The sequence below is a fragment of the Carlito syrichta genome, unplaced genomic scaffold (assembly GCF_000164805.1).
Source record: "Carlito syrichta isolate Samal-C Ts95f unplaced genomic scaffold, Tarsius_syrichta-2.0.1 Scaffold303360, whole genome shotgun sequence".
Classification (NCBI taxonomy): domain Eukaryota; kingdom Metazoa; phylum Chordata; class Mammalia; order Primates; family Tarsiidae; genus Carlito; species Carlito syrichta.
The window spans coordinates 32936-52192 of record NW_007247456.1 but is presented as its reverse complement, the minus strand read 5'-3'; the positions used below and the strand labels follow the sequence as shown (position 1 = coordinate 52192).

At 37.0% G+C, this 19257-nt stretch overlaps 1 protein-coding gene across 1 annotated transcript in view; it reads left to right on the top strand.

Moving 5' to 3' along the window:
- Positions 1-16605, top strand: part of LPP (LIM domain containing preferred translocation partner in lipoma) — a gene marked incomplete at its 3' end in the record, with an annotated part of 307175 nt that extends 290570 nt beyond the window's left edge. Inside the window, exon 5 of the mRNA XM_021712561.1 lies at positions 16479-16605. Within this exon, the coding sequence (XP_021568236.1) occupies positions 16479-16605 (127 nt within the window). The remainder of the gene's footprint in view (positions 1-16478) is intronic.
- Between the last annotated feature and the right edge of the window lie 2652 nt (positions 16606-19257).

Here is a 19257-nt window from a genome sequence, read left to right as displayed (position 1 = left end):
CTAGAATTCATTCAGTCCAGAATAGGCAGGTGAGATTTAGAGAGATTATGTGATATATGCTAGGTCATATGACTAGTATGTGGCAGACGTGGGACCACATACTAATCCTAGTTTTCTGGCTTCTGAGTGCAGTGTTAGTTATAATACATGACATCCCATTCTCATGATCGTACCTCCCTGCTGTTTGCTCTGGGTTAGGCTTTTCCTTTGGAAATTAGGGCTTGGTAAAGCTAAATGTGTAAACTTCTATATTTGCCATAGTAATGCTAGTATGAAGTATCTGTGGAAATGAAAAGTGAAAAGAGTATATTACTTCAAAGGGTCTGCTTCACTTATTTAAAGAAAAGTTCTTATTTCCTAGTTTTACCTCTAATGTTTCTAATGCCCAAAATAAAAATTTTTTAAAAATTCCGTGCTCCTTTAATCTACAAGTCAGAATGGAGAGGTTGGCCTAATTTCGGTGTTCCCTTTGAGCACAAGCAAGAACACATTTTAAAGGATGATAAATAGCTGTGCAAAATGTAGATTGGTTCTATAAATACTTACCAAAATCCCTGTCATCAGAACCAGGTAAAATGAGAAAATAGTCAAGGCTTTCTCTCCTTTCATGACACTTTCCCTCTTTCAGCAGTAGTTAGGTAAAAAACACAAATACTGGAGTCAGACAGACTTCGAGTTGCATCTTGCTCTACCTGTACTACCTGTTAGACTTTAGCAGAAGACTTAACTTTCATGGGCCTCTGTTTCTTTATTTGTGGAAGGCAAACAATATTATGAGTGTATGTAGCTTTTAGAACTTTCATTTAGTATAATGCCTATACATTTTAAGTAGGTTATTATGGTTACCTCTCATCACTGTTTTTATTTTCACCTAAGACTCTCTCCTTCTCCTTTAAGATGCTTCTATCCACATCTTTTCCTAGAGAGAAACCATTTCAGCTCTGCCTTCATGTCAGTTTAAGCTACTGTGCCATGGGGTATTTTACATTTCTAAGTTTATCCTTACCTTTAAAATCATGGTGCTCACTAATGCAATATCTGCCACCTTGTGCCTGCTCAGTAAATACAATTAGATTTTTTTTCATTTTTAGTTATGAATACCATATAACAACATAGTCAAAGTTTGGAATGTAGAGAAGGGAAAACAAATTGTTATTAGCAATGCCATACTTTTTATACCACACATAGTATAATGGGTAAGGCCACGGACTATGGAGTCATGCTTGAATCCTGGCTGCAATACCTTGAGTGCTCTATTTACACCTCGGTGTTTCCATGTCCTTATCACTAAGTGAGGGCACTAAAAATAACTGCCTAATCAGGATGCAGGGAGGGATGAAGTATGTCTGAAGCAGCTGGAGTAGGTTTTCGCTCAATAAATTTTAGCTGTAATGATGACAAGGAGGATGATGAAGATGGCGATGGATTGTGTCTCCTTTGTTCATATTGTCACTCACAAATTACTTGAGTAGTATTATTTCCTCTTGCTCCATTTGTTTGCTGCAAGAAACATATGTTTTAGAAGACCAAAGGTGATAATGTCTGTTTGAGGAAACTGGGTCCAGAGAGGTGGCATGATTGTCTAAACAGCACCCAGCAGGTTGATGGCAAAGAGGAACCTATAACTCATTAACAGTCAGGCTGCTGTGGTCTTATTTTCTATGTACTTTTCTTGTTGGGAAAGGATCTTGACTCCTGGTTACTATCTAGATTGTGGATTAAATGACAGAGACAGTAAAGCACATTGAGTTCTTTCAGTCTGTCTTTTATGATAATGCTGGCTTTGTGTGCTAGTGCCCTGCGTTCACTGCAACGTAGGTGCCTAAGGAGTGGGTGAAAACTACTCCTGAAAACTCACAGCTAAACTTTTGTGTCAAGACAGCACTTAAAAAAAAAAAAACACTTTTCATAACTTTATGGAACCTGCACAAAACCCTGCTTTCATCATGAAGCTCACCCCTCATGTGTCAGCAGAGCCCTTGTGGCAAAACTCCAGGGCCCTGCTCTCTCTCCACCCTGGGCCTTCCTCTGAGTATTGAGTCGTTAGCATCAGAAACAGTCACTTTGATCCTCATTTTCTTTAGCCTCTCATAAAAGCAATCATTTTTTTAAGATCAGCAGCAAGAAGCATACATTGCAGTGAGTAATGTTTGCCCAAGTGTGGAACAGCTGACCTGCTGGGCCAGGGTCCTGGGTGATCTACAGATAGCTTTCCCCACCAACCCTCATACATGGGTTGACATTACCAGCAGACAATTCCTCACCTTTCCTAAAATATTACTGACATCTTTATGTACAGCACAGTCAGTGAAACAAACATAGAGGGACATAAGAGCTGAAGGTTATTTACATTCATATTTACCTCAAAGGAAAGATGCTGAATTGTTGACAACGTACTTTATGTGCCTCTTCATGACTTCACCTGGGATATCATCCTTGCTACATCTCTGTATATCCAAATTCCACTTTCATCCTAGACCTTGTTCAAATGCTAACTTCTCTTGTATGTGTCCCTTCATCTCCCAACTACAACCATCTCCTTTTTCTCTGTGTTCTGCTGGAACATGACTAAAACATTTCTTTTGATTGACACGCATTTCTGTATGTCTGATATTTCCTACTATATCTCTTAGAGGGCAGGAAGCACTTCTCATTCATTTCTTTTAACATAGCACTTACTAGGCACTTAGTAAATGAACTGTGCATAAGTGTATCATTTACACTCAACTCCTTAGTTGTGTTTAGCATTTGTGTTGATTAGAAGCTTGCTAGGTGCATCTTGTCAATGAAATAATATGATTCTTCATGGGCTTGATGTACTGTAACACATCACATGCTTGTTCTTCTCCAAAAGACTGTATTCAAGGAGCAGTGGAGCTGAGTTCATACTTTAAGCATTGCCAGGAGGATTGAATGCTAAATGACCTGGGTCAGTCACTGTATTACATTTCTTGAAAGAAAGAGAATAAAACCAGGAAAAACTTGTCTTTACCTATTACCAAGGATATGTAGAATGATAGAGACAGTGAAGCATTTACAGTTTTTATGCTATTTATCGTGGTGTTAAAATAATAATGCCTTGTATATTTATGGTACTTAATTACATCAAACTCATTTTATTCTGACTGGAGTGAGCCCTTATATCCTGTTCTTCCTGGTCTTAATTTGTAGTTACGAGAACTTGGAAAGTAATTTCTATACTCAATGTGGTTGGGTACAAATCCTAACTCCTCCTCATACTAGTTCTGTGACTTTGAGTAAGTTAAGTAGCTTCACTCTGTCTCAGTTTCCTCATTGTAAAGTACTTATCTCAAAGTAGTACTTGAGAAGTTAAAGGAGGCTGGGCTGGTGGCTCAGCCTATATGTAATCCCAGCACTTTGGGAGGCCGAGACCAGTGGATTGCCTGAGTCCACGGGTTCGAGACCCACCAGGGCAACTTGGGGAGCCCTCGTCTCTACAATAAATCAAAAAAAAAAAAAAAATTAGCCGGGTGTGGTAGCACGTGCCTGTAGTTCCAGCTACTTGGAAGGCTGAGGTGCAAGGATCACCAGAGCCCAGCAGGCCAAGGTTGCGGTGGCCAGGAACGTGCCACTGCACTCCAGTCTGGGCGACAGAGTGAGACTCCAACTCAAAAAAAAAAGAAGAGTTAAAGGAGATAATGCATTTATAGAGTAGTGCTTCTATAAATATAATTTTTATAACTCCTAGTCATTGAATAAAGCTCTGGGTCAAGAAAATTTTTAGCATTTACCAGATATATTTTTTCTCTGAAAGGCATGTTTTGGGAAATAGCAGTTGAGACTAAAGGAGAGAGGAGAGATTGAGATCAGCTAGATTAGGGCTTTGAATTCACCTGTATCAACAAGACTGAGGAGAAGCACTCATTGTTAGTCGAGGAAAGGGAAGCTTGCACAGGGATGGTACCAGCACAGCCTGACAGCATTCCCTGTGGACCACATCTGTTTGAGCCAGCTGTTGTCAGTCTGTGTAGGCTCGCCGAGAATAACAGCAATGATTTTCACTTTATAGCAACTTCCATCTCAGGATCTCAGAATGCTGCATAAATGTAGATTAGGGCTCCCGAAATTTTTGCCAAGAATGAGCATACTTTTCAGGGCATGAAGAATGCGTCAGTGTTCTGAGTGTCTGAGTGAATCTTTCATGCTGGAAAGAAGACTAAAGTAGTTTTGAATTAGACCGGCTTTCCTGATCTGAGCTTTCTTCTTGATTTTACTCCTCATTTTCTAGATGATCTTGAACAACTTGGTTCCCTTCCTTGACTCTGTTTTCTCGTTATAAACTAAGGGACTCATATAACACTAAATGATCTCATGTCTTTTCTGTTTCTGAAATCCACAAAAATCCACGTTTTGGAGAGGCCTAAGTTATAGTAGAATGATATTTTCTTAACATTTTATTCACGATTAGGAAAGAACCCAGCAGAAAAAGTGATTACTGTGGTCACTGGGAAATGGAATGACAGTATCCTTTAGCTTTTTAACTAAAATAATATCAGTGTCTTTTACATATTTTCCCTTTGCCCACCTCTAGGTACAGTGTTGTTTATGTTTTCTTTTACTATTTTAATAATTAGCATTAATCTCCAGCTTGTATCAGAGATTGATAAAGGAAACCATCTTTTGAGGAGCAGTTATACTTCTTTTTCTGAATCAAGTGAACATGTGAACACAACAAAAATGGCCATGTCAATCAAAGACTTGTACTCAGATTATCTGCTACTTGGGGTGCTTGTTCTTGTCTGCCATCTTTGTGCACAGAAGGAATAAATATGTCATTAATTTATTCGTAAGTAAGGTTCCTTTGGTAGTTCAAGATGTGATATAGGATTAAATTCCTCTAAAAACATAGATGGGTTGTAAAACCCCACAGGAAAAAAAAATGCAGATGAATTGAGAGACTGAGGCACTTTTGTTGTGGTTAAGCGTCACTTTCTGGAGTTGACAACTGAATTCAAATCCCAGGTTCTTCACTTACAATTACAGTAGTCTTGGCATTTTAGTTTTTTCCTTTGTAAAGTCAGAATTGTAACTACCTGATGGGGTTGCTCCAGTGATTAAACAAATTACTTAATATAAAATATCTTGAACATTGTCTGGTACCTGCTGAGCACTCAATATACTTTTATTATTTCCCTCTGATAAATTATAAAATAGTAAATATATAAATTAATGCTAAGGTATTGCTGCCTTTCAGAAATTGTGGAAACAGTTTAAAAAATTCCTTCCATAGGATTACTATTATTTGAATCATGGTTGATGATCGATTAGAAATGTTAAATGCTGCTGGTCTTTACATTCAGTGTCAGAGCTTGATCTTTATTTCCCCTTGCTGTAGTGCTGATGAATGACACTGAGTTATTCATATTCTCTCATTCCCCTTCCTGCCACATTTGAAAGACATCCATAGCTCATATTTGACAGATTATGTGTGAGCATTTAATACAAATAATCATGAGCCACTGTCAAATATTAGCACATGTCGTGTATCATCTTTGGTATTACTCACAGTGGCTCTCAGACTGAAGCATCCCCCTGTCTTCCCTGCAAATGTCCCCAAACCCATTTACAGTTGAAAAGGGTAATGTTAAGTTTAAAAAAATGCAACTTGTGAAATGCTATTAAAAAATAAGAGGTATAACTTGGTGTTTGAATCAACTTCCGAAGCCCACATTTTCTCCATGACACCACAATCAATGCTTCCGAAAGTAAAAGAGGCCACACTGGTCTCCAACCTCTGGTATAATTAGCATCATGCCTTAATCAGTGAGGTTGACTGTCTTGATTAGCCTTTATGATAGATCATGTAAGTTTCATATTTCTAAATGAATACATAGAAGTGGCTACAGATTAGTGGAAAAACACTGAGCTGGCATCAGAAGACTCATGTTTAACTCCTGGCTCTCACTTAATATGGGTTTGATTTTGGCTGTCACCTAGGAAAGCGCTCACTTGGTTTGTTTCATTATACAAAAAAAAAACAAGAAACCCAGAAATGAACAAACGAAAAAAACTTGCTTTTATGCTTTGAAACTTATATAGAATAATCTCACATGTGTGAGTGTTGCACCTGGGTATCTTGTTGACTATAAAGGAGCATAGAAATGGGAAGAGTTTTTAATCCCATGATGGAGCAGAATGCTGTCTCCCTCCCTCCCTCTGAATTCTATCCCTCTTTCAGGTCTAGTTCCAGCCTCTTATTTTCTCCACATGTTTTGATGTGCCAGCCCATTGTAATCTCTCTCTCTCTCTCTCTCTCTCTCTCTCTCTCTCTCTCTCTCTCTCACTGAAGTCCTGTCATCCATCAATATACTCGCATGATATTTTACAGCATGGCATATCTTTAAGTATAATATTAATTTCTTAATCAGTGCAGCCTGGTCTTTCTGATTTAACTCAAGATATAAATTCTGTTGGCCCCATTTTATGTGTGAAGGAACTAACACTTAGTAAAATTAAGTATCTTGCACTGGATCACACAATCGGTACACAGTGGATGTGGGATTTCAACACAGGCAAGCAGACCACAGATCCTATACTCTTGAGCACTTAAGCCATCAAATTCAATTCTTTCCTTTGTGTTTTTATTTCTCATTCATATGCCTTGACTTCCTGGCTGGATTATAAATTCCTTGAACCAGATGCATCTTACTCATTTTGATGACTGCCTTAATACCCAATTAATTACTAATATTTGTGGATAATTTAATATAGATTTAATCAGAGACCTCAGTTTTCTACACTGCTGGGATATTCTAAAAATCAAGGACTGTTGACTTCTTCTTCCCTTTTGTCTGTGGCTAGCAGCTTAATCTTCCCACCATGTTGAGCTACTTTGATTTGATTTTCACAGGTCAAGCAAAAATCCTTTTCTCTGTTATTTTCACTTAAGCACTTTGCCTGCCTCCATGCTGAGGCCCAGAAATCCAGTGTGATCAGTGTGTCTGTCAGAAGGTAGGCTTACTTGCCTAGGGTGGCATTGTTATTGAACAAATCACACACCCTTTCTTTGCATCCAAGGTGCCTTGGATTGCTGAGCAAGAGCCCCTCTGACTCATATGAAAACCACTTTGTGTTAGGTGAAATATGGGGAGTTAACCATTTGTTGGCTGGTTTGCGTTTCCCACGAAAAACTCAAAAACAGAAATTTACCTCAGCCATGGAAAGTGATGTGCCAAGCGTCATATTTGCATATTAAAACCGAAAACTGATTTGCATGTTATTTCAGTGTCTTGTGTCACGTTCAGGCATCTGTCAGACCCACTAGATAGAAACAGCTTGTAGAGTAGCAAGTGTTTCTGTGCATATCAGAATGAAAATCTAGGTGCCTTCTTTTTATCAACAACTTGTCCACACTTTGGACCCTCCATTCTCTCCTGGCTTCATACTGGAAGATACTAAAGATAATAATGGAACCTCCTGTTTTATAAAGTATGTTTCTTGTCATTTTCTAAGAGCCATTCATTTTTATATTTTATTTAGATAATTTTAAAATTATAAAGAAAAAAACTTAAATTTCTTGTAACCCCATCATTCTGACATGTCTTGTTAACATTTTGGCTTATTTCCTTTTCAGTATCTGTTTTCTAATACTTAAGAAGACACAGACACTCACACTCTTGCATATGTATTTTTATACATTTGTAATTATCAGATGATATTTTTCATATCACCCTATTATTTAGCATTATAATGGCAAGAATTAGTAGATAATTCAAATATCTAACAATAAGGGATAGGCAAAACCCCATTTTGAGCAGTCAGTAAATTGGAACCACAGCTGGGGCTCGAGTCCTGGTAAGGGAAGCTCTATGGCTTCTTTTTGACAGCATTTTATCAAGCTATCTGATTGAGGGTAGTTTTTCTGTGGGACAATGCATACATAGCTGAACATTGTGGTAAAACCTTTTTTCCAACATTGGAGCAACTAGCCTATTGCATTGTTCCAGGCAATCAAATAAAGATAAAACACCTTCACAGAGAAAGTCACTTCCAGGCACTAGTGGGGCACAGCAAAGGTCAAGACAGGGTATAGTTTGAAAATAAAATCTTGAACAACAGTTCATTCCATTCATCAAACTTTTATGTCATGAGTCTTGCTGAGGTGAAGCCAACTATGGAAATAATGTCTTGAGATTCTCTTGCTTTAGTATATCAAACCTCTTATGCATAACATGCACAAAACCTAATTCATGGGGAAAAAAACTGTTGTAGGTTTTAGCCATAGTGTTGTGGAAATGGGTTCCTTCAGCCTCACATAGAACAAATTGTGAGACAACTCAACAGAGACAACTTATTTCTCCTTGCAGGAGGGTCAACTTGGATGTATAGAAGGAAGGTACAGTGAAATGTTAACTGTGAATCTGGTTGACAAAAGATCATAGACTAGCTTCTCCTTGACCCTGAGGATCTAGGCCTCCTGCTACTCACCTTTCTTACTTGCCTACCAGACAGGATAACATCAGTATCTGTTCCTTGTCTGCCTGGAGCTCATCTGTACAAGAAAGTATAAGAGAGATCACTCACATCCAGGATCTACAAGGAACTCAAATGTGCAGAAAGGAATAAAAAAGTCCCAATTAAAAAGTGGGCAAAAAACATGAATATACATTTCTCAAAAGAAGATATACAGGCAGCCAACAAACACATAAAAAAGTACTCAGCCTCACTAATCATCAGAGAAATGCAAATCAAAACCACATTGAGATACCACTTAACCCCTGTAAGAATGGCCATCATTAATAAAACACACAGATGCTGGCAAGGATGTGGAGAAAAGGGAGCACTTCTACACTATGGTAGGAATGCAAATTAGTTTAACCTCTATGGAAAACAGTGTGGTAATTTCTAAAAGAACTAGAAATTGCCCTTCCATATGATCTAGCAATCCTCCTATTGGGAATATAGCCAGAGGAACTCAAATCATTCTACAAAAATTATACTTGCACATGCATGTTTATTGCAGCACAATTCACAGTAGCAAAAAACATGGAACCAACTGTGCTGCCCATTGAAACTGGACTGGATTTTTTTTAAATGTGGTACATATACACAATGGAATATTACACAGCCATAAAAAAGGACAAACATATGGACTTCACAGCAACTGGGATGAATTTAGAGTCTATCATACTCAGTGATCTATCACAGAAACAAAGAACAGAGTTCAATATGTTCTCACTCATAAATGAACTCTGAACATTTACCATAACACTATAAGAAAGGAATTGGCAGTGGGATACTGCCTGGGTGGGGTGGGGACACATCAATAAGGGTACCTAATCTCAAACCAGGCAAAGTAGGGACCGAAAGGAGACCCAAACTCTATCTGTACGATGTCCACTTTTTTGTATACAACACAGTAATCCTGAATTGTACCCCACATCTTTAAAATAAAATATATGAGAGAGAGAGAGAGAGATGGACCACTCTTCTCTGAAAGGCCTTGACTATCTTTTGGTGCCAAAGATGAGAATGTAAAAGGTTAGCAATTTGGAAAGAGGGCAAGGCATGCATTCACCAAGTATCATGTATTTCAAGATTTGTAGCTAAAAAGTACTCAAAGTAATTACATCCCTTGCTTAAAAAAGCTAATGTAAAATTCAGATACACCACACTGAAGTACTTTCACATCAAATAGGAAAGTGGAGAGTTACTGGAGTGAGCTTACTCTGCAAACATTCCACTTCCAAGAAGAAAGTCATCTTTATTAGTGGTTTTTAAGCTGTCCTCTTGATAATTATAACTGTCATTTATTTGATATTTAATATTTTACAAAGCTTCTTCATATGAGTTAGATATTATTACATTCCAGTTTATGTATGAGATAATCAGTAATACAAGAGCAAATATGGGGGGAACTGAAGTGGTATCTGAGACATCAGACCTAAGAGCCAGATGCTTGAAGTCCAGGCACTCTTGAGGCTACCTTGGCATGTGGAGGCTGAGAGAGATGAGCGTAGAGAGAGGCCATTTTCCCTCAACTCAGCCTAGATCAGCACAAAGCTCTGGTGTGCAAACACCAGAGCCCCCTTGATAGACATCCAGGCCTTTCCCCAGCTGCAATAACTCTTCCAGCAACTCCTCCAGACTATAATTCAGAATCATCAGTTCCTGACTGTAAATTCACATTTGGCTTAAGAAAGGTGATTTAGAGACACCAACGTATGGTGTGAGAAAGGGAACATAAGAAAGTAGAGGTTGTACGAAAATCAAGCTTTTGAAAGTTGAAGACTGGAATGAATTACAAAGCAAGAATCAAACTTTTAATGTTAAAATTTCTGACTCTTGCTCTTTATGTCCTTATTATTAATTCTTCAAGAAAATGGAACTTTAGAAAAACCAAGAATATGCCCTTTGACTCTCATGGAGCTGTGAGGAATGTTCATTTACAGGTTTTTAATTGTTAATAGGAGGCAGCTCTCCTTCTCCCAGCCCTTCTCTGTGGCCACTGCTTTCATCCTGAAACAGAATAGGTGTCCAGCAAATCAACTGCCCTTGGCTGGAAAGGGTGCTCCTTCCATTTAAGCAGTGAGATGTTGAGAGCAGAGTATGATACTTCAATGAGAGTCAAAAAGTAGAAGCAGCCACAGGAAATTGCAAACTGCAAACTTGACACAGCTAAATGGGGGGGAGAACGAAAATATCAGAAATATATTTTTTCTGGCAGGCTTTCAGCTCTAAAATGGGGCTAATTCTACCTTTTGAAAAGAAGATAATTTCAGTGTTTCTTTTTTTCAAGAACACATAATTGAAGTTATTTTCCCTCTGAGAGAAGAAACCTCTTGTACATCATTACAAATGGACAAGAAAAATGAGCAGCTCTGGTACCCAGAGTGATAGAGTATTCATTATCATGTAATCTTTTTGAATATCTTGGCTGCCTTTTCCCAGTGTTTTATCTGTCTGAGTGGTGCTTTTCTGGTAAGGTCCAGATTTGCACTAAGTTCAGGTTATCTAGCACTGTGTAACTTGGAAATCAACAGCAGGTAAGACTCAAGGGAGAAAAATGACCACACCAAGTTTAGCATCAGAGCAACTCAGGAAATTGACATGGTGACAGATAGTGGGTAGCCATTTTGTAAAATAGATCCTTAGCACACATATTTAGATAGTTAAATCGTAGTAACAAATTCAAGGTGGTGGGGTGCTCCCCTGGAAGCCCTTTGTACTTTAATGCAGGCTTTTTAATTTAGAAAGGATAGTGGAATTTTCCTTTCTCCACCCAGGTAAGAAGCAGTGTGGTAGGATAAGATGATTAACCTTCATATGTTCTTGATTCCATGCCCCAAATGTAGTGAAAGTTCAATAAGCTGCAGAAACCCTGTGACCTGCCCACTGCTTACTCAGATTCAGAGTGCTAAATGAAATTCTGGATGTTTCGGGGAAAGGTGACAACTGGCTTAAGTTCTCTTATAAATGTAAATCTCTGTGATAATGAGGTTTCCACTTACTCAGTGTGTGTCTGTTTTTATAAACTACAAAGGATCTGTAAGTATGAGTACCTGTGATTTCACTCTAAAGATTGGTAATAATATGTGCCCTGCATATTACAGGCAAAAATAGTGATAATAGAGTAGAATCAAAGGAATCTTTGAAAATAATATTTTATACTTAAAGAAACAGATACCTAGGAAATGGAAATGATTTGAGCAAAATCACTGGGCAAGCTAAAGACAGAACTTAGATTAAAGAGATTCTAGGCAGGTGCCGTGGCTCACGTCAATAATTCCAGTACTTTGGGAGGCCAACGTAAGAGAATTGCCTGACACCACCGGTTTGGGACCAGCCTGGGCCACTTGGTGAGACTCATCTCTACATTAAATTTTTAAAAATCAGCTGAGACCCCACAATATCATAATAAAAATATTGATTATTAAAAAAAAAATCAGCTGAATGTGGTGGCATGTGCCTGTACCAGCTACTTGGAAGGCTGAGGCAGAAGGATCTCCTGAACCCAGCAGGTCAAGGCTGTGGTGGCCATGAGCATGCCACTGCACTCCAGTCTGGGTGACAGAGTAAGACTCAGACTCAAAAAAAAAAAAAGAGAGAGAGAGAGAGAGATTCTAAATAGCATGGTTTCTGTACTTCTGGGTTCCTGTGTAAGAATACATTAAAAACTTCAAACGCCATGAAATATTATAAAAAATATGACAGATATTGTTGTTTGTGTTATTCTTAATCCAGCAGAGTTGGGTTTTTTTTTTGTTTTATTTTTTGTTTTTGGTCCATTAAGGATGCTATCCACGTGCTTACATTATTTCAGAAACAAGGCTTCCTTATTGCACAGTCTCTCTGATAACATTTACCAGTGACTTAAACCCAAATTTGGATTCTTATTAAGTCTTTCCTTGAATGATAACCACCTGGACCTCAAGCAATGGCAAAAAAAAAAAAAAAAGAACCAGTTCCAAATACTTGGGTGTTTTTTTTTTCTGAGGAAAAAAACAAGAAAAGTTGTATTATAGAAAAGGGAAACTACAAAGACATAAATAGAAAGAATGAATATAAACCACTCACTTTCTTATGACCTTCAACCATTAACCTTTGAGCATATTTATTTCCAGTGTTCCTACTGTAATAGTATATAGCAGATCATCCTGGTCAGTGGATGACTCTCCTTCATGTGGTACCTCAGGGTCCAATGTCCCTTCTTCTTTGTTCCTCGCATGACCACATCTAACTGCAAGGGAGCTTGGGAAACATAGTTTAGCTATGTGCCCAAAAAGAAGAGGAAACAGATTTTGATAAGCAGTTAGCAGTCTTTGCCATACTTAGTAAATATCAGAGGTTTATTTTAAAGCATATTAACCATTAAGTTGCTCAGAAATACATTGATGTCTGCTTGGATTTTTAAGGTGAAATTGGCTTTGGTGTTTGAAGATATGTGCCAGTACACTTATTTCAAAAGCATAACTTTAATAAAATCAACTCCTGTCTTTAAAAATCTCCTGATGACTTTCTGTTACTTAAAATGAAGTCTTGGCATTGACCACTTCCCACCTCTCTTGCCTCATCCTAGCTCTGTTTCTTCACTATTTCGTAATAGTTTTTTGGATGTGCATGTTATTTTATACATACTATTCTGGAATTGCCTTTTACTTTTTTTTCTGTTTTTTTCTTTCCTTCCTTCCTTTTCTTCCTTTTTTCTTAGTCTGGTGAAATCCAATTTATCCTTCAAGATCCAACTAAAAAGTCATCTCTTTCTGGCAACCTTCTTCCGTCTCAAAGCACTGAATTCATGCCTGTGCTTTAGTGATTACAATTTATTGTCATTGACTGTTTACATGTCCCTTTCTTCCTACACTATGAGTTGTCAGAGGCAAGAACTCTGAATAATTTGGCTTTATAATTATAGTTTATAGCGCCTGGCAATTCTTTAGGAAGGGTATGTTAAGAAAAATTTGATGAAACTCTTTAAAATCTATTACTTAATAACTCACCAGTGGATCATACAATGCTATTCTGTCCTTCAGACATTTCAGGAAACATACACAATAGTGATTAATATTGCTATTTATGTTTTTTTTAAATAGAGAAGTCCAGCAGCTTTGCTTATATTTGCTTCATGATGCCTTTTTTGGTGATTCAGCAGCAAACCTTCACTCCGGAAAAAAAAAAAAAAATCTTCGCTTAGACAATAGCCTTGATAGATTAAAATGCAAGTTACTTCAGAATAATAGAGCTAAAGGGTATTGGGGATAATTATATCAGAAAACTGAGAGACATTGCAGTGCAGCAGAAATACACCCAACTGCGCACACCCTGGTTTCAGTCAGTGCTGTGCCATTTTTAGCAGTGGTAATTCACACAAGGTTGTTCACTTATCTTCTTAAGCCTATATATTCTGTTGCATAAAATAGGATTACATATCATACAGGGCTATTGAGATTACATGTATATGAAAGCAGACCCCTTGAAAAGGGTCGTGCAAATAGGACAAATTATTATACCACAGTGAATATGTGCTGATGTTATTCATACTTACGTTTTTCGAAGAAAATAAAAATAATGCAAATCAGTTCCTTCTGGCACCCCCCACCACAACTTTTCAGTTGGATTTTATTATCCATATACTATGTTAGAAGATGCTTATTTTTTTAAAAATGTGTTGGACACCATTGTTAATTTTTCAGGACATATTGAGTCATAAGCACCGCTGAGAGAGAAAATAGAGGGCCTCTCCATTTATCAGAGTGAGAATAGTACTAAACTACCACCCACGGGGCTTGAACACTGAAAGTCCTAGGCTGTCTTTCTTGATTTGAGAGATGACTCTTAACTGAGGAACCTTGTTATTTTTCCATTATATATTCCACAGGTGTTAAGAATTATGCCCAGAGTGGGAGTGGGTGTTGTATAACCAAATAAAGTTCAGAAACTCTGGAAGAAATAATTGCTTCAGGTCTTTCCTCATAAGAAATACAAGGAATCATGATGGACATTATGTAGAAGCATAGAATCTAAAAGGAAGGAACATTTCCAAATTGGTTATTTTAGAAATAGTAGGGCAAGTAAATAGGAAGGAATATTTGGAGAATAAACAGGATGATACATTTTTCTCAAAATCTTTGAAATACTGACAAGGCAAGTACTTCGAAACTAGACTTATACTTGAAATGTAAGTGCTAAAGGTAGAATCTAAACTTCTGCCTCAGATTTATGAAGAACAGAATCTGCCTTCTTGCTGCCTTTGTGTTGAAAAGGAAGCAGATTTTATACTTGGTGATAATCTCTACTGTGTTCATTCTCTGAGGGTCTGCCCTAAGATGAAAAACAGAAATTATCAGGTTTTCTTTTATAGTTGTTTGGCTTAATTTTAAAATCTAGCACCATTATTATTGCAGGTAATATTTCATACTTTTCTAGCACTTTCTCCCTGGGAAACAATATTTACTTGGGAAAATAATGCATGGAATTTGGAGTCAGGTGATACCATATTTTGGGTTCAAGCTCTTTCTTTATTGCAAAATTGGAGAAAAGGTGAACTCACTTTGCCATCCTCATTTTCAATTTTATTACCTGAATTGAGATAATCTCCTCTCAAAGAACACCTCTTTCGTACATTGGTCTGAAAGTAGTTAAACTCGGTTTAATATGAGATGCAAACTATCTCACTTTATTTCTCACAAAGACTGTGAGGTAGCACTGACAGGCCCATTGTATAGATGGGAACCTGAAGTTATGAAAAGTTGGCAAGCTTACCTAAGAATGCCAATTGAATGTCATAGTCAAATTTCTGTCTCCAGCCATAATTATGCTGCCACATAATATATCCATTTACTATCTCTGGCCACAAATATACTATGATAAGCTTTCCCATTTTATTGCAGTCTCATAGCTCTCCCATCTGCCCTCTACTCTAGAAAGAACTTTCTAAATCTGATTAGATCACTTTCTATTGCTTGGATAAATAAAAATGTATAGACACGTGCTTTGTGAATTTTTGAAATTGTAAGTACATTTTGTGTGCATTCTTTTACGACACACTTTGGATTCTTTGTTGGTTATCTCAAGTACTCACTCAACTGCCATTTTGTTCTCTAACATGGCTATACTTCTGGCTCATCCACCTGTTTATCCAGTGAACTTTAAAGTTTAAACTTAGGGCTTCCTCTGAACTGTAAACATTACCTGTCATATAGGGTTGGTGTGAGGGTTAAAGGAGCTGTTGAATTATTCATTTATCCACCCATAATGTCAAAGCTACTGACTTATCCCTATTTGAAATCTGACTATTTGCAGTGCTGGGAAAAACGAAACAAAACAAAAAACTCCACTTCCTTAAATGGAACAAAAAGAACTGGAACCAAAATTTCACTTTCTGGACTCCTATACCAAATAAGATTTATCTCATTTCCTATCTCAAACTTTATTATGTGGTCCAGAAATACACAAATTCCAGGAGCTCCTCACACATCTTGCCTTTTTTAACCTAAATGTGAGAAACTTCTACCTGTGTGTTTCCTCTTCTTTAACTGAATAAATCCTAATCTGCTTTGCTGTCTCGCCTCAGGAAGTCTACTCAGGCTATGTGAGGGGTCCCTTGTTGTACCCTCATTGTGCGCTTCCTACAGCTGTTTTTTTTTTTAATTATTAATGTGCCTATATCTCTCACTGTAAGGTCCATAAGGGAGAAAGATTCAATTTATTTATCTTTTTAAAAAAATACACAATGGTGTATTGTGATTGCTTAACAAATGTTTTATAAAATGGATTCCTGCTGTTGTAAACATGAATTTCTAAAGCCTGATAGATCAGTTATCTAGATAAGACAAGTGAATAAAGAGATATATCCAAATCGGCCACTGAATGAGTGAGAAAACTAATTCAAAAATCCAGGTTTCCTGATAGCCAAGTCCAGTTTTTGTTTTTTATTTTCTCTCTCCAATGCAAACACTACTTGTTCAGGCTGATAGACATCATTGATGATCTAGGACTATGTGTTTTCTATCTTTCAGGGTGGACACACAGGGTCATTGGGGCCTTCGTCCCTTCCGCCTTCATTTCGCCCAGAAGATGAGCTTGAGCACCTGACCAAAAAGATGCTGTATGACATGGAAAATCCACCCGCCGATGAATACTTTGGTGAGTAGGGTCTAGAGCTGACTTCTAAAGCAAATATCATGTTCTGATTTTCCTATTTAGTAATTTAAAATATTATCAACCCTACTGGTAAAAGTATTTGAGTCCAGAGTTATGAGCATTGATATACATGTACACACAACTGAGCAATTTTGGGAATGGCATTGGGTTTCTACCATACATGAAATATCTACTTAACTTGAACTAAAATCCCATTGGTCCTTAGAGTTTCTTGAGACACAAAATTGATTTTCAGACTTAATTTTTGACAATGTATTTGCTTCCCATAAGGTAAAAATGGAGTTTCTATGTACATTCAGGTTTCTCACTGGTCAAAAGATTAATTTTTTTAAAATGTAGAATTGAGTATTGTCTAAACTTTATTCTTTTTTCTATCTGAGTTCAGGAAATAATGTTCCTTTTTTATTTCTAACACTCCCCCTGTTCAAACATGTGAATAACTATAAATGGTGAATTCTTCTAGTCTATTAGTGTAATGCAAATTTATGAATTATATGCCAATTGTGAGGTACTGTGGGCATGTAACCTGTCCTCAATGAAGTTGTAATTGTTCAGAAAAGATAACACAAACACACAAATAATTATTAATCTAGGTAGAAAGTGTTAAGGGGCTTAAGAAGGCTTAGATCAAATATTATAAGTTTTTAAAGCTCTATTTATCGGGAACATCAGTAATTCTTTATAAAAGAACTGGCGGTACTTGAACCTGAGCCCTTTAAGCCAGTGTTATTCAAATTTTTTGCGGTAAAAGATCATTTTCCTCCCAATCTGCTGGAGACCAATATTTTTGTAGAGTACAATTAACATTAAATACTAGTAAAATGAAAAATACAAAATAAAATGGAAGTTTTTCATTTTTTTATTTAACAGATAACAAATTACTCTTTTAAATTGTTATAATAGCTTCTAAATACTTATTCTGTTTCTGTACTTGTCTTATCACTTGGTGATAAATATTTGTTAGTCACACACCAATCCACAGACCACTTTTTGTATAGCACTACTTAAGGGGCATGTAGTGAAAGAACATTTAGGAAGCAGTATGACTAAAGGTGCAGAGGTGGCAAAATTGCACAGGGCTTTTGCTTCTTCAAGTATTTTCTATTTTCATGTCTTTATTTTTGCTTCCTAATTGGGAATATGCAATAACAGGTAAACTAAGAGCACTGACCCAAAGCCATATAGTAGATGGAGTGGGAGATATTAGGATTTGAGAATCCTAGCCTTTATTTGTATGAAGGTGGCAGTGTCACTTAGCTAAAAGAGCACAAGGGTGGGAATAAATATGTCTACTTCTGGTTTCTTCTCTGCCCCTTGCTAAGTGAGCATTATTGGCATGTCCCCCTACTGCCTGAGCCCCATTTCCCACCTAAGTAAGTCAAAGAGCAAATGTCCTCTCGTATTTCTTCCAGCGCTAGCAAATGCAATATAAAAACAACATTAATCCAAAGAAGTGTAAAAATAAAGCTAAATATAAATTGGTGGGGATTAACTACAAATATATGGAGACTAGTAGAACAAAACCAAAAATCCACAAAGGTATCTAGTTATAATAAAATATACTGTAAGTATATTATGCTGATATCAATACAATGAGAGGAAGGTTTAATAAAGGGTCTAAGGTAAACTTTTTGAGAAAGCACGTTAAAAGTGAAAAGTAAGTTCTCTGTATTAGGATCTATTAAAAGGGAAAGCTAACTTACCAAGTATATATGCTTCAAATATCATAGCAACAAAATATATAGCAACAAAAAATTGGACACAGGTGGTAAATATATTAATGAATATATGTTGAGCACTCTGGGAAACACATATAAATTATTATCTTTGCCTTCAAGAACTGTCCTACCTCTACAACTTACTTACTTAGAAAACTTGAACAAATTACGTGCTCTCTCTAAACCTTCATTTTTGTTTTATCTATAATATGGGAATAGTCACTAGCTTATGCTGTTATTGTGAGAAATGAATGAAATATTTATAGAAAGCACTTAGCCGAGTTCTTGGCATGTAGAATATGCTCAATATTCAGAGTTCTCTCATGCTCTTGGGGCTTTCAGTTTATTTAAGAAAATAAAATATGCCCATTAAAAATCCATTAATAACACTTGATTTAAATTTAAGTTCACAGCAAAAATACAACATATGTCACCACTTGGTAAGTAATCATTGCCAAATGGAGATTACTAACCATTTTAGGGAATTTGGAAAATGACTAACTTTTATTGAGTGCTTTTGATATGGTGGCACTATTTGTTGTGCTTTACAAGAATTAACTTATTTCACCCTTACAGAAAAGCATAACTCTGTTAGATGGGTGCTATTATCATTTCCAGATTAGGAAATTAAGGCACAAACATGCTAATTGCCCAATATTGACAGCTAATAAGTAGCAGGACTGAATTAGAATCCAGGTCTATACATTTAAACACCACACTATAAAGGATAGAGAGAACTAGTCAGGCTATGTATTCAGTAAAGTGTTTAAGGACAAGATTAGATTTGGACATATTGAAAATAAAGGGTGAGCCGGGCTCGGTGGCTCAGCCTGTAATCCCGTAACTTTGGGAGGCTGAGGTGAGTGGATTGCCTGAGCCCGCGGGTTCGAGACCCGCCTGGGCAGCAAGACTCATC